The 14,883-nt window shown below is 49.6% G+C and overlaps 1 protein-coding gene across 1 annotated transcript; it reads right to left on the bottom strand.

Moving 5' to 3' along the window:
* Positions 1-3,741: 3,741 nt before the first annotated feature.
* PCBD1 (pterin-4 alpha-carbinolamine dehydratase 1) lies at positions 3,742-4,219 on the bottom strand. The gene is made up of 2 exons (XM_009989665.2): positions 4,151-4,219; positions 3,742-3,840 (listed from the first exon to the last, which is right to left on the bottom strand). The coding sequence occupies exons 1-2, from the start codon at positions 4,217-4,219 to the stop codon at positions 3,742-3,744; spliced, it is 168 nt and encodes a 55-aa protein (XP_009987967.2).
* Positions 4,220-14,883: the final 10,664 nt, after the last annotated feature.

Here is a 14,883-nt window from a genome sequence, read left to right as displayed (position 1 = left end):
CTGCCCTTAACACTGATGACTTTATGCATGTCTCTGAGCCCTTTTGAAAGCATAGCATTTGAATAGCCTAATAGTCTCTTGATGGTGTTACCAGCTCTGGCAGTCAGCCTTTTTGTTGGACCTATTTATTCTGTTAACCTCTTGCCAATGTGACCATTACTGCATCTCTGAGTTTGCTGTACTTTGGAGACAGTCGTAAAGTGTCTGGCTACTGTGATGGTTCTCTTTTGAACCGAGATTCAAAAAACAAAACAAAAAGGGAGGTACTCTTTTTTTTTTTCTGCTTTACAAGAAAGAGGAGATGGGTTGGGATGGGGTTAAAAAGAGAAAAACTCCCTCCTCTTCCCTAGTTGGGTTCTCCTCTGAGGAAGCAGATGGATCTAATGGATCAGTGCTCCATTTCACATTTTTGGATGTATTCGAAGGTGTTATTTGTAAGTCAATGTATTCCATTCTGGGTTTCACTTAGTAGTAACATTTGTGGGTTTAATTACTTTATGTGTATTTGTTCTGTACTGTAATTGTAATCTTCCGGTCAGGAGTTAGGCCACTGGAATTTACCGGTGTGTAGTCTTTATGCATCCTTGTCATCTAACATGTAATCTGCATCTCCTTTATCATGCCAAATGGTCTTAGAAAAACAATGCGATTAACAGGCTGTATAATTATTGAAAAGACAAAAAAGAAGAATTTTATGGACTGGATTATGACCTGAAACTGGATGGTACTTTAGACCCGGAGGGATCTTTGTGACTATTGATTCCTGCGAGGTTTCTGACTGTCAGGTTTTCCAAGTGAGGTGTTGGATTTGTGGCTTGTACAAAGCGCTCCCAAGGGAATCGCGTGCTCTTAGGTACTAGACTGAAGAATATCCAGTGGGATGGACCAAGAAGAGTTGCGTGTCTTCATGCTGTGGATTTCGTCTGCACTTCTCTGATGACTTGGGGGAGAGGGGAGTGGAAGTGTTGTGTACAACACAGTAGCATCTTGCCCAATAAATACACATGGAATTTTTAATGAACAAATGGGACGCGTTCATCTGATGGCAGTATTCTGTATTGCTCTAATTTGCCACTGTAAAACTGTTGGCTGAAATAGCTGAAGAGATGGTGAAAATTTGGCCTAGTTTGTATTAAAATGGTGCATTTCGCTATCTAGGCTCATTGAACTCTTTATTTTTCTGCTTCAGCGATCATTTAATGAATGGGGACCTATTGCTCCTGGTCTTTGCTCATGCACAGCCTGGTCTGTGGCAGGGAGAATGGTTTATGGATCTTACTAACTGTGCCCGAGGGCTGCTCCTTCATTCCGTCAAGATTAAGGTGGTGTCCGTGGCTACATCTTGCATGAGATGTTCAAGGATGCTGAAAATTGTCACTTGAGAGCTATGGATTTTGTCTTAATAATTTATAGAATTTTAAAGGGTTAAAAAAAAAAAAGACCTGAAGTGGGTGTTTGTAGTGTTTCTCCCAGGCTGTTTTGCTGAAAGCAACTACGGTTGGTTTCACAGCAAATTGTTGCCGTTACTCTGAAAAGGCAGCGATTTGGCTGCGGACTCACCGAATGCAGAGGTCGCTGCTGCGTTAGTGGCACGAAGATCTTACACCACCAAATCCACCTACAGCCTCTTTTGGGAAGCATTGCACCCTAAGCAGCCCCTGGCTCGTCTGTGCCCCGCTTTTGTGCCTTTAGGTTGGGCATTCCTGTGATGGGTTGATGTAAAAGGGTTCTGGTGGCAGGAGAGGGCATTCGCTCCCTGTGACTTCCCCGGTTTTGGAACCGGGTCAGACCCAGTTCTGGTCACCAGATCGGACTCCCATCCCCTCGGGTTTGAGCCAATCGGTGCCTCTGCAAATTGCCCTATTTAAGTTGAGACAAAGGAACCGGGAAAGGTGCGAGGAGAAGGGAGGAGGGCACTGCCCCCGCTCCCTGTCTCCTGGCCGGGTGGCTGCCTGTGCCAGGCTGGCGCGGCCCAGGGATCTCGGGGAGCGCCCTGCTCCCAGGGTGCCCATTGGTCCGAGTTCACCTAGAGAGGACTGAGATCTGAGAGAAACGGCCACACCGACACGGGGTCAGTGAAGATAGAACGGGACGAGGTGCTGGAGCTTTCCCCTGCAACTGGTGGTGAGATGGCAGGCGGCCCCCCTGCAGCCAGGACGGACTCAGTGGAGCAGAGACCCACCCACAGCCTGTGAAGAAGCCCAGGTTGGAGAAGAGATGCCTGAACCTGAGGACGGTCGTGAGCCATGGGACGCACAACAAGGTAGAGATGCATCTAATGTCCGTGGGACGACCCACGCCAGAGCGAGTGGCAACAACTCCCGAAGAATCCAAGACTGGTAAAGCCTGCACTGGAGCAATCTGATGGGGAAGGATTGCATCCTGCGAGTGGGACTCACGTTGGAAAAGTCTGTGGATTTCCCTTTGAGTAGGGGATCCACTGGAGCAAGGGAAAAGGGTGTAAGGACTCCTCTTCCTTTAAGAAAAGGAGTGGCAGGAACAACATGGGATGAACTGACCTGTACTCCCCCATTCCCTGCCCCCCTGTGTCGCTGGGGGAGGAGGTAGAGCCGGGAAGAAAAGGAAAGGGGGGGGGGGGGAAGGTGTTGTTTTTAAGATCTGGCTTTGTTTCTTTTTATCCTCTCAAGTAACTGCTTTTGTTTCTCTTTATCCTTTTAAGTAACTTAATAAAATGAATTGCTTTATTCCCAAGCTGAGTCTGTTTTGCCCGGGACCATGGTCGGTGGGTGCTCACTCTGTTCTTGTCTCGACCCTCAGTCCTTTTATTATTTTTTTCTCCTCTCCACTTCACTGGGGAAGGAGTGAAAGAGCGGCTGTGTGGAGTTTAGTTGCCGGATCGACCTAAATCACGACAATTCCCTATTTTCGTGCCTTGGCTAGGGTACCCTTCTGATTTTTTAGCATAAGCAGTTTTTGTCTGATCTGCCCTGGCTTTGATAATTTTGTTCTCTTTCAGACCCCGTTCACTTTGAGGTGCAGGCCTGCGAAGGCACGTGCTGTTTCTCCGCTTTGCTTCATCAAGAAGCTTTTCCATAGCAGAAGCACCTTCTTGAGAGCAGTCAGGCCAAGTACCTACCTCGGGAAAACTGTTGGCGTGATTTTTGACAGTGAGGCCTCTTTCCAAACTGACATCAGGTTAACCAAGACCTTTATTGTAAACGTTTTCAGTTGGTATCCTACTAAGGGCAGGTTACAATAGGGATGAGATCGCGTGCCTGCTTATAATACTGCTGGAAAAGAGGTTACGGTAATAACCAGATTGCACATTACAGTTGCTGGTATGGCACAGAGAAATGAAAGGGTGGGTTTGCGTACCATGTTTTAGGTTAGAAAGCATATTCCAGTAGGTAAAGAAGCAATAACACGTGGCTGGATGGGGTCAGGCTCTGGAAAGATGTACTGGTGCAATCGTGTAACGTGCCTCCTGCTAAAAGGGCACCTCCGAAAGCCCCAGAGGCTCAGCGGTTTGTGGGTTGGTAGCACGCAGGTAACGAAGGGTCGAAGAATAGAAGTGGCAAGATCAGAGATGGATATATGCGTGGTGCCCAAGAAGTGCTTCCGTTCATCTAAGCTGTGGCGGGCAATTTGGCATGGCGTTAGGCAGTGTGGATCCAGGAACTAGTTTGGAAGCGGGAGGAGGCTCTAGGTGTGGCCGTCCAGGCGAGGTGTGGGTGGTGGCAGTGACAGAGGCCTCATGTGGCTTCACGTGTCTCTCCCTCGTCAGGAGAGAGAAGCTGCAACCTGCTCGATGAAGCTGGCCAAGTTGATGTCTCGCTCCGATAAGCCTCCACACTCGTGGGTGCTCAAGGTGATGTGAACCTAAACCAGACAGACAGACCGACCGAGTGTTGCTGGCAGAAAGAGCAGGAACAGTTTCCCCCAGAGCTGCAGACAGTTGGCATCTGATGAGGCAGGTAGTACTATTACTTTCTCCAGACTTGTTAGTGAAATTTCCCGGGGTGGGAGAGGTGGTCTGGTATTTTGCCTGGTTTTCTCCTTCCTACAGCTAGCATCTGAGGAAAGGGGTCCCACTGATCTGAACAGCGCTTGCTGCTGTCGTTTTATGCCTCACAAAAGGGATGTGTGCCCCTGAAGAGCTCCGGTTGCCCCAACCATCCCTCTGTCTTACCTTATTGTACACATTGAACCATTCAGGGTGGTGATCCAGTTTTTCTGCTTGTAGAGCCACTCTGGTCATGAAGCCAAAGGCCTGCCCAGTGGAGTTAAGAAGAAGAGTTAACTCTGAACCACGTACCCTGTGATACATTGTTTTTCACCACATAGTTATTAATTTTACACCACATGTTTCTAGATAACCCAACCAAATGCAAACCCTGGGATATTCTCTATCTTTGTTGAGGTTTCCTGTGGGTTTTCCTCTTTTTGGGGAGCTTTTCCCAGACACACCATGTGCTGGGTTGAGCACTTTGTTATTTTGGGCAGGTTATCTTGCTCAGTCATTACATTTCAGGAGAAACACGGAGGGTTTTGTATGGCTGAGCCTTGCAGATGGGATTCCCTGCTCTGCAAACCAAGTCTCCCGTGTTGTAAAGCTGCACCACCGATGCTCGTACCCGGTTGAAGTCCTTGAAGTGGAACTCTTTGAAGATGGCGTCTCTGCCTTCCACCTCGTTCCAGCCCACAGCTCTCAGGTTTGGCAGCAGCTGCTCCCTCTCCTCCGCGCTCAGCCTGTGGGCTTTTCCTGCCTGATACCGCAGAAAGAGAAGGGAAGAGGAGCAGATCAGCGTGGCAGAGGTAGGATGAGGCAGATATTCATACCAGCGAGGCATCCCATGGGTCGTGGAGTTACAGGTCCATGGAAGCAGCCGCAGACTGGGTGGGAGGGTTCAAGTGTGTATGCGGACCTGAATTGTGGGGTGCTGATGATAGGGAATATCAGTGCTGTCCTCTGCTCCCTGCCCTGGGTACATCCTACGTGTATCCAGGTCAAGTGAGGTCCAGCTTGTCTGTCTTGTCCTCTGACCTGCAACACCTACCACTTTACCAGTGTATGTATATGTTCATTATAACCTGAGGCACTATGAAAGTTGGCCCCGTGAGGTTAGCTCCCAAATTCATCACACGTAATTTTCTGGGGAAAAAAACAACAACCTCTGCAATGGCTTCTAGAACTAGGAATTGCTTGCTTTTGAGGTTTGCTAAGTACCTTCCTGAATTCAGCAGGAGAGCTTTGTTTGCAGGTCATCTGCACTGGAAGCCTGCTTTAGAGGAGAAAGAAGTGGTGTGAATCAGAGAGATGAGTCACACTAAATTGGAGTTCAGCTCCTTTTCCTTTTCAATCTGCCTTACGTTGTGATGGAGTTTAAGAGGCTGTTTCTGTCTGAGTAACAAAGGGCAGAGGGAGGGATTGTGGTTTAGCATTGTCTGTCTTGACCTCTTGGGCAGAGCTGCTGTTATTTATTTTTTAAGGGGGGTGGAGAAGCAGCAGTTCTTCTTGGGGAGCTTTGGGGAGTGAATATGGGCAAAGACGAAACTAAAATGGAATTCTTGGGGATGGGGGCTGCCTGAAGCCAGTGTATCTTCTGGCTCGACGAGGAAGGTAGAAGTGAGTGCAGAAGGGGTATTGCTCTATCTGAAAGGTTACATTCTGGCAATTAAGATTCTTTCCTAGTGGGTGATCTGATCTTTTGAGTCAGCGAGGATTGTTTTTTCTCAGTGACAAAGACCAGCATCTCTTTGCAGTTTTTTTTCCTTTATATGCTGTAGAGCAAAGCGTGGCAAGTCAGATAGGACTTCCAACAAATACAGCCCAGTTTCTTGTGGGTGTTTGCTCAGCTGTTAAAGATGCTACTTTTGAGCATTGATGCCCAAGTGAAGCATCTCAAGGGGCTGCTGACTAAAGAAGGCGAATCTTCCTTTCCTATAGTTCACCTACTCCCAGGCTGTACAAAACCGAAGAGGTGGCCATGGAGCTGATGTTTTTGTGGGTGGTTCTTTGGCTTTGCATGTTTTGAGGAAGATTGGAAAGATTATGCCCTATCACCATGTTACTGGGTCTGCGAAGCCGTCGGGCCATGCGGGTGCCTACCTGCCTGCGTAACCATGACCCTTATGCTTAGAGAAAGCTGTCAGCTCCGTGAAACGGAGAGTGTCAAGGTGCATGCTGAACCACCTTAGCTGAGGGGTGGCTGGACATGGGATAGTTCCTGTCCCCCTGGCATCGTGGCTGCACTTTCTCCCGTTTGCATGATGTTTGGGGAAAGCCTGTGTGTGCTCCAGCCTTGCTGCTAGTGTGCCACTGTTCAATTTGTGCGGCATTTTGGATAGCCCCTGGCAACCCCAGCTCCACACCCGACTCTCCCCCCAGCTAATGTCAAACCCGTCCCTTCCCAAGCTCTGGATTTGGAGGGAAGGTGGTGAGTAAACACGGCTCAGTGCAATAAACCCTCAGCCGTTGCCCTTCCGCGCCGATGGCGTGATAAGCTGGGTGCGGGTAGCTTAGCAACTGGATAACGTGGGGACGAAGGCTGGCTCTGCACGGGGCTGCTGGCAGGGGGGGGCACACGGGGTGGGGGGGGCTGTGCCAGGTTTCAGGATCAGGTCTGAAAGCTCCTGCTTGTGTGTCAGTGCTAAAGAGAGGAAAAGCTGCATAAAGCCAGAGTTGTCGCTTGCCTGGAGCAGAGGGGTGTGGATGCAGGGGGCTGGGTGCCAAGCCAGCCTCCCCCGGGCAGAGCAAGAAACCAGGCTGCTTGGAAGGGATGCGGCTTCATTGTTCTCCGAACCCTTTTCTGCATCCCGACTGCATGGGAGGACGGGTCCTGGGGCTTTTTCCAGGCCCAGCTCCTCTCTGAGAGCCCAGTGCCAGTGGGAGGCATGGCTAGACTGACGTTTGGCCAATGGACCACACGAAAGCCAGCTCCTCCGGCTGCGTCTTGTGATGGTGAACCCTCAGCCTGGAGCACCCTCCGTGCCCTCCACCCCACTCGCTTCGTCTTCCCTCCTTCTGCATCCCAGCACATTGGCCAGCCTGCAGTTTTTGTCAGTATGGCATGTTAGTGCTTTCATATGCACTTACTCCTTTAAAAACACACTCTTCTCGTTAGAGAAATTTAATTATTTTGTTTTCTTTTGCTGGCTCTCAACTGCCAAGCCATGAGGACTTTTTTTTTTTTGCCAGCTGGAAACTCAAGTATAGGCATTGTGCAACCGAGGCAAAGGAACCAGCATGGGAAATTGGGCGAGTTTTGGACTTTCTGGAGATGAAACAACCCTCTCTGCTCAAGCTAACATCTTCCCTTTTAAGGGTGACTTGTCACTTAGGAGAAGGTAAAGGGGATAGCCCTGGTGTGAGCAGGATGTGCAGGCAGGGCTGGAATAAGGTATGCCACAAGGGCCCCATGGTCTTTTGCTCCTGTCCTCTCTGCTGCTGTGACAAAGCTGATTTCCAGCCAGCCAGGGTGGGTTGCATGGGCCATGCAGGCGGAGCACGCGTGGGGGTCACGCTTGCCATGCAATATTTGAGCGAGGGGGTCACGCTGGTCACGCAGCCTTGCTGTGACGGACCCTTTCCCTCCCCCTCGCAGAGGAACGGAGCCCAGCGAGCGCTGGCTTTGGTAATTCAGCAGCAGCCGGTGGAGCTCCCTGCGTTACTTATTAACCACAGCGCAGAGCTCTGCTCCTTTCTCCCTTTCCTCCTGCCTCTTCTCAGAGGCCGGAGCTGCTGCCGAAACCTTCCTGCCCTGTCCTTCTCCGCCACCTCCGAAGCAACAGCTGGTTTTCCCAGTAGTGACTTACCATCACCTGCGAGTCTCCGTGGCCTCCGTCCCCGGTCCAGGCTGGCTGGTGCACGCCGCCGTGCTGTAGCCCAGTGGAACCGTGGCTTGTCCGGGGTGGCTGGGAGGCGTGGCGAGGGGGCCGGGTCCACCCGCCCTGAGCTGCTGCCTGTGCTGCCCGTGCCTTTCCCAACGCTGCCCGTGCCTTTCCCAACGCTGCCCGTGCCTTTCCCAACGCTGCCCAGCAGCGGTCAGCCCTGTGGGACTGTGGGGCTTTGGGTGATGCTAAACCAGGGTCTCTTTGATGTGATGTGCCCACCCCTGAACCACCCCTCCCTCTCTTACAGGGTCGCTTTTTTAACCTGTTGCACAAGGGAAAAGGCAGAACGGGGGGGTGAGGGCAGTTAAAGCTGGTACCGCTGGATGCTGCTGGCAACACGTGTGATGAATGTGCTAGTCATCCGGGCTGAACATACGTGTGCCTCCCGGCCCTTTGGTCTCTCTGCAGTGATAACCAGGAGCTGAGGGCTGCGTTGTCTGGGGACAGCCTGGATTATGTCGCAGCACGTGGACCAAGAGCCAGGATGATGGGGGAAGCGCGTGCAGCTCAATACTTCGGAGCATTTTTAAGGTGTTTTCTCCCGTTGCCGAGGGAACCGTGTCTGCACGGGTGCCGCGTGCCGCTCCCTGGCGTGTTTTCGCTCTCCAGGCTTGCCGGATTTGTGCCCGTGTCCTGCAGCTCGGTGTCTGCTAAACCCACTCACGTGACGGGCAATTTTCCAGTGTGGACAACAATTTTGTACCGTGCTGATGTACATGGTAGACAGAAATTCAGCACCCTGCTATGCCTTCGTGGCTTTCTTTGCCCTTGAAGCAACTGATGCTGAAATTTTTTTAGTACAGTGTGACGTACATCCCTTGTATATACTGTTGTGCGTGTTTTGTTTTATACTGTTAGAGATGATTTGTTTCTCCAGCAGGCAAGTTAGAGGGAAACAAATTCCTCCTTTTTTGCCTGCTATAGATTTGCTTGCCAGGGTCATGAAAAGGAAAAATTAGCATCTTTTGTGTCCAGGGAGACCCCGAGTGTCTGTCTGGGGAGAAAAGACTTGGAGAGCAATGCAGCACCTGAGAAGAAAATAATTGTGTGCGGGTATGAAGCTGGAAGCTTTGATATGGATGAGAGGAGAAGGGGTGCTGTATGGTTTCCAGGAATGAAATCAGGAGGTGGGATTGTTTGAAAGGTTGGGAAAGGCCGGCAGAATATTTTCTCAGCATAAGTTTTGAATTGCAGGACTGGTGGTTTGATCAGCACAGCCCAGCAGAAGCATCCCTGTAAACAGTGGCATAAGCAGGAGGTAAAGGAAGCAATAACGTTGTCGTGACGTTGCAGGTGGAGATACGGGCGCTGCGGATAACAGCCACGTCCAGGTGATCTCAGCTGCGGATTTCTGAAGGAAGCGTGGTGGCTGTTTTGATGATGGTGACTTGTCAGGGCCTCGAATGCACCTTGGCTAGGGGACAGTGCCTCTGTTGGCCTCCCTACTGATTTGGAGGTGGGGGAGGAAGCAAATACCCTGTCTCTCATTGTACCCCTCTTTCCCTCTGCTGGATTTTACTCCAGCACAGCCAGGAGCCGATCCTGTTTACCTTGCCAATACTTGTGCTGCCTGTACAGAGCAACTGACAGACACCTCAGCTCATTAGAGGTGAGAATTTCAGTGATTGGAGAACATCAGGAGAAAAACGATTAATTATACTGTGTCTACTGATTACCCAGCTCCTTTGTAATGGCGATTTCTCTTCTGGGTTGTAAATCAAGCCTTGACTGCCAGCCTCACTTGTGAGACCTCTCGCAGAGGGGTGTGCTTTTGCTGAAAAGTGTCAACAGGGCAGTTGGGATTTTCCTCGCTCTACGGTGTGAAATTGTGGCTGATCCTTTGGCTGACTCCGACACCTGAACCCCCAAGTGCATGAAACCTCCCCTTCTGCACACCTTTAATTTCTCTTTTCGAGATGAGACTCTTTAGATTAACTTTTAATGCTTAATTAAGTGATGTTGGGCAAGGTGTTTACTCAGAGCAGTTTGCAGCCCCGTGCAAGGAGTGTGCTTGTTAACTCACAACAGATTTTTTTTCTTTTTTTTCTGTTTTCCTCCCTTGTTGTCTAGTTCAGAGCTGTGCTTCTTCGGGCCAGGTCAATGGCAGCTAAACCCACATGCATGCATTGTGTCTGTGTATTTGGAGGGAGCTCTTGTATCACTCACCTACTGTTACTATTTTTATTTCATCAATACTTTTTTTAAAAAAAATGTACCTGATCTTGAAAGATTTCTTTGGTTGAGAATCGTGTGCTATCTCCTATCTCAAGATTTGCTTTTTGAGTTCACTTCCTTTCTCATTTCACATTCCCTGAAATGTTTTCGTGGTCCCTTTAGGGAAGAGGGATACTAGCTTCCTTCTCTGAGAGTGCGGACTGCAACGTGTGACTGCTTGCAGTCCTGTAAGAGATGTGGAGAGCGTGATCCTTGCTGCTTCCAGGAGAGGGAAGCTTCCTGCAGGAGCTTAGGACTCTCCAACACAGCAACAAATGGCCTTTTTTTGGTGATTTTTATTTTTTCCCTACATGATTTGTTTTTTTTTCTATTTTTTTTTTTATTTCCCCACAGTCTGTGCTGGCTCCTCACTTAACAGTATTAGAAACGTGCTCAGTGTCATCTTCCTGCTGGTGTCCTTTTTCAAGCATCCCTTGGGAACTGCTGACCCGTGGGGTTAGCATTACTGTGGCTCAAGTCACGGTAAATTCACTCTGACTTTGCATCTTGGGCCCTCTCACGAGGCAAATGGGATTAACCAGCTTTGAAGAAAGTGGTGGCTTCTACTGTCTTGTTTGCCACAATGTGAGTTTGCGTTGGGTGGGTTGTTAGCAGAGCCGCTGACTCAGCAGCGGGGTGTTTGCTGATGGCACTGGCAGAAGGAGTCTTTATCTCAAGCAAGGTGGTGTGACAGGGCTGTACTTTGGAAGATGGGTGAGTGTCCTTCACCGCTGCACTGGAGAAGCTGGTCTGTTGCGTCCAGGAGGGATTCAGTGTGGGTTGTGCACTAAAGAGAGAACACACATCAAGTGAGGATCTCCTGGGCTGGAAGTAGGTGAAGGCAGATACAGGGAGAAGCTTAATTCGTGCTTACTCTGTTCTTGCATTTCCCAGGTCTGCTTCTGGCTGCAGCTGGAGACAGGGTCTGAACTAGAGCCCGTGTCAGGATGGGCCCTGCTCCTTAGAGAAGGCCTTCTGGAAAATACTGGGTGTGCTGTTAGTTTGCTTCACCTTTAACTGATGCGCTTGGCTCTTCTTCAGGTCTTGGCACCATCTGCCGTTCCTTCTTCCTACCGTTTGGAAGGGAGAAGGGTGTGCTCTGCTTCACCTCTTTTCCCTGAACGGAGAGACCCAGGGCGGGAGGACTGTTGGCAACTCACGAGGTGGAGAACAGATTTTTGCCCAGTGGGTACTGAATTGTCCATGCATTTATGGCTTTGAGGTTTCTCCTGTGATGAGACTGAAACTCATGTGTTGTGGGCAGGGGGGAACAACGGCTTAGTCAGCAGGGAAACAATTAACCAGCTGCAGTGCCTCTGGAATTCACTGGGAATACATTTGCAGTTTGCATGCATGCTAATAGCATTTGAATGAGTAGCTTGGGACAGGGTCACAATCCCCTGGTGAACCTCAGCCCCCAAAAGGTGTTCTAAGCCAGGGTGGGCCAACCTTGAGCAGGGAAGTGATCCTGCCCCTGTACTCGGCACTGGTGAGGCCGCACCTGGAATATTGTGTCCAGTTTTGGGCCCCTCGCTTTAAGAGAGATATTGAGCTCCTGGAGCGAGTCCAAAGAAGGGCGACCAAACTGGTCAAGGGGCTGGAAAATAAAACTTATGAGGAGTGGCTGAGGGAGTTGGGGCTGTTTAGCCTGGAAAAGAGGAGGCTGAGGGGAGACCTGATTACGGCCTATAAATACTTGAGAAAAGATGGTGGGGAGGTGGGGGAAGGGCTCTTTACATTAGTGTTGGGTGATAGAACAAGAGGAAATGGGAATAAGCTTAGTCAGGGGAGATTCAGGTTGGATGTTAGGAAGTATTTCTTCTCTGAAAGGGCTGTCAGCCACTGGAATAGGCTGCCCAGGGAGGTGGTTGAGTCCCCATCCCTGGATGTGTTTAAGAATAGGGTGGATGAGCTACTTGAGGATATGGTTTAATGGGGATTAGGGATGGTTGGACTCGATGATCTCTAAGGTCTTTTCCAACCTAGAAATCTATGAATCTATGAACCTGTTTCATCACTGACTGCTCCGCTGGTATCTGAAGTATTGCTCTCGTGGCACAAGTTTTAATTAGTTTGTTTAGCGCTGGAGGGGTTTTATGGCAGTTGTGACAAGTTGAAGTTGACAAAAGGGCCCAATAAATAGAGATGAATCGTTAATTGTTCCTATGTGAGACTTCCTCTTGTTGCCTTGTTTTATCAAAGTCATTGAGAGCCGGGAATTGGCCTCAGCGCAGTGAACAAAATAAATCAGAGTGGTACGAATCGGGGCTTCTCTGGTCCGCTCACACGATGCTTTGGGTAAAGGGCCTTGATGTCAGGCCTGGAGAAGACTAGATTGGAAAAAAAAAAAGACAATAAAAGTGGCATAACCACTTCTAATGTGTAGAAAACATGAGTACCAAAGTGAGAGATAACTTGCCTGCAAGATGATGGAATATCATGACATCCGGGAGTGAGGAAATGTTGCATTGAAGGGACCTTTCCCAGAGGAGGAGGATGATGCGAACATGAATCCAAATTACCTGAGTGGACATTGCCACGGTTGCCTTCTCTCCTATCAAACTGGTACTGGAAGAGACGACCCATTGCTAGCTGAAGCACGGAGAAGCCTGGCATGACTTTGGTTTGAAAACTTAGGAGTTGGGCCAGAATAATACTGCTTTGACTCTGTGTTTGTCCTTGAAACCAAGTGGCATGACCAAAACAAGGTCTGTGGGCCCTGGCAGCTAATGCACTCCTGTGTCACAAGTCTTGTCCTTCAGGTCCCTGGGATTTTGCTCCGTAGTGGAGGGTGGTGAGATCATGCAGTTTGCCGCCCTGCCAAGGTCGCTCCGTTCCCTGAAACAGGATGCATTTGCCCTGGGGGAAGGTAATACATCAAAACTGCCTTCTCCCCACCCGTCGCTTTGTCCAGTGTGCTAATGGATTCGTCACGTAACCCAACTTCCCTGGACACAGCTGGAGCCCAGTGCGAGGGAAACTTCATGTATTCAGCTTGTTTCCTGACTTTCAGTCCAAATTTGAGTTTCTTGGCTAAACAAATTGGATTTTCTGGCAAATGCGCAGGGGTTGCGGAGGGTGAGTGTCTTGAGGGATCTGGGAGCCTTTCTCCCATCTTAAGGAGCGAGTTTTCCTCCTTGTTTATGTGGGGAGAGCTGGGGGCCGCGTGTTGAGTGGCTGCTGTACAGCCCTGTCTTGTCACTAGGGGTCAGGAAAATGCTGAGAAACGGCAGAGCTCCCTGAAACCGCAGCCCCTGGCAAGAGGGCACAGGGTTGGAGCTGTCAGGAAACCCATCCGATTCCGAAAACCGGGAGCGATCGCTGACATTATCAGCTCTGCTCAAGAGTGGCTGCGCTCAGCAAAGCAGCTCTTCAGCTGGACCTTCATGACCGAATTGTTTCTCATGAGAAGCATCTCCACATCCTCTGGTGCACCAAAGCATCGGTGCTGCTCCTGGGCCATGCTTGCCCATAGATATGTAAGCTTTGAGGATGTCTCTCCAGCCAGATTGCTGGAGGTCTTTGGTTACCGTTGCTGTTTTCAAGTCCTGGAAGTCCTTGGGTTTTCTTTCCAGCTTCCCAGTTGCCGGTCTTGCAGAAAGCTGCCCTGAGGTAGAGACAGGAGAAGGCTCTGCATGCGGATGGTAAAGGCAAGGTCTGTCTGCACAGACCTTTTACTGGGTGGGATTAGAAGGTAGGATTAGAGAAGGTAGAGAAGTTTTGGGCTATGCAAGCTCTTCTTTGATTGGAACTGGAAATGGCAGACTTCAAAGGCAAATGGGTTGAAAACAGTAGCTCAGAGATCAGTGAGATGTTTATCACATTGCTTTAGAAGGAAAGAGCGGCTGTAACATACGGGATCTGATAGTAGGGGAGTGGAGAGAAAGAATGTAAGGCAGTGATTTCCTTGGAGACAGAAACAGGTAGCTTTTGGGCCATGGCACAGGGTGAGGCTGGTAGAGGGGACAGTGGCCAACTCTAGGAGCTTTGCTCTATGGTAGACTTGTGAATTTTATTTCCTAGACCTGCCTTTGAGAGGTATTTTGCAATATTATTGTGGTGTTTTTTTTTTTTTTCTTAGATCGGGGCTGATAGAGCAGAGAGTGTGATTGATTTTTCTTTTTTTTTTTTGTGGTGATGAATGATTCCCCGCTGGCTGCTGGGTGTGCTGGTCTCTTGTAGATCGTCTGTGGGAGTCTGTTCAGGTGCTCAGCTTGATCTCCAGCCTTCCCAGAAGAGTGGTAGGTGAGCTGGGTGAAGTGTATTACACTGCTGGAAGCACAGGGGTACTATCCAGGCATGGAGCGTGGCGTAGGAGGAGCTGCCGCAGGTAACATTGGCAAGTTTTGCCTTTTTTTTTTTTTCTTCCCCAGAATCTGATAGCAGAAACTCATGTGCAAAATTCATGTGAGGTGCAGTGCTGATTCCCCCCTGCCCCATCCCCTCGTTAACATTAAACTTACTCTTTTGATGAGGTTACTCTCTCACTTCTATTACCATCTCTATTTCTCCCCAGCCTAATGAGTTTGTGCTGCTTCTTACAAGCTGAATTCATCTGCTTTGCTTGTTCTTGCTATTAGTGGGAATGACCACTGGACCATGCTGTCTGCACTGTTTGTTCGAAGCAGGATAAAAATTAATGGGAAAATTGCGTACGCAGCAATCTTGAGAAACCAAAATGCCGCTGTGCCTCACCCGTTGGGGGTAGCAAATTAAATAACGTAGCAGCTCGCATCAAAGTCCGAGGATAAAGAGCTCCTGTGGCAGGCATGGCAAGGAAGGGAGAGATGAAATACTGCAAACTGTCACCGATTC

The sequence above is a fragment of the Tauraco erythrolophus genome, chromosome 9 (genome assembly GCF_009769465.1).
Source record: "Tauraco erythrolophus isolate bTauEry1 chromosome 9, bTauEry1.pri, whole genome shotgun sequence".
Lineage (NCBI taxonomy): Eukaryota > Metazoa > Chordata > Aves > Musophagiformes > Musophagidae > Tauraco > Tauraco erythrolophus.
This window is presented reverse-complemented; position numbering and strand designations above follow the sequence as displayed.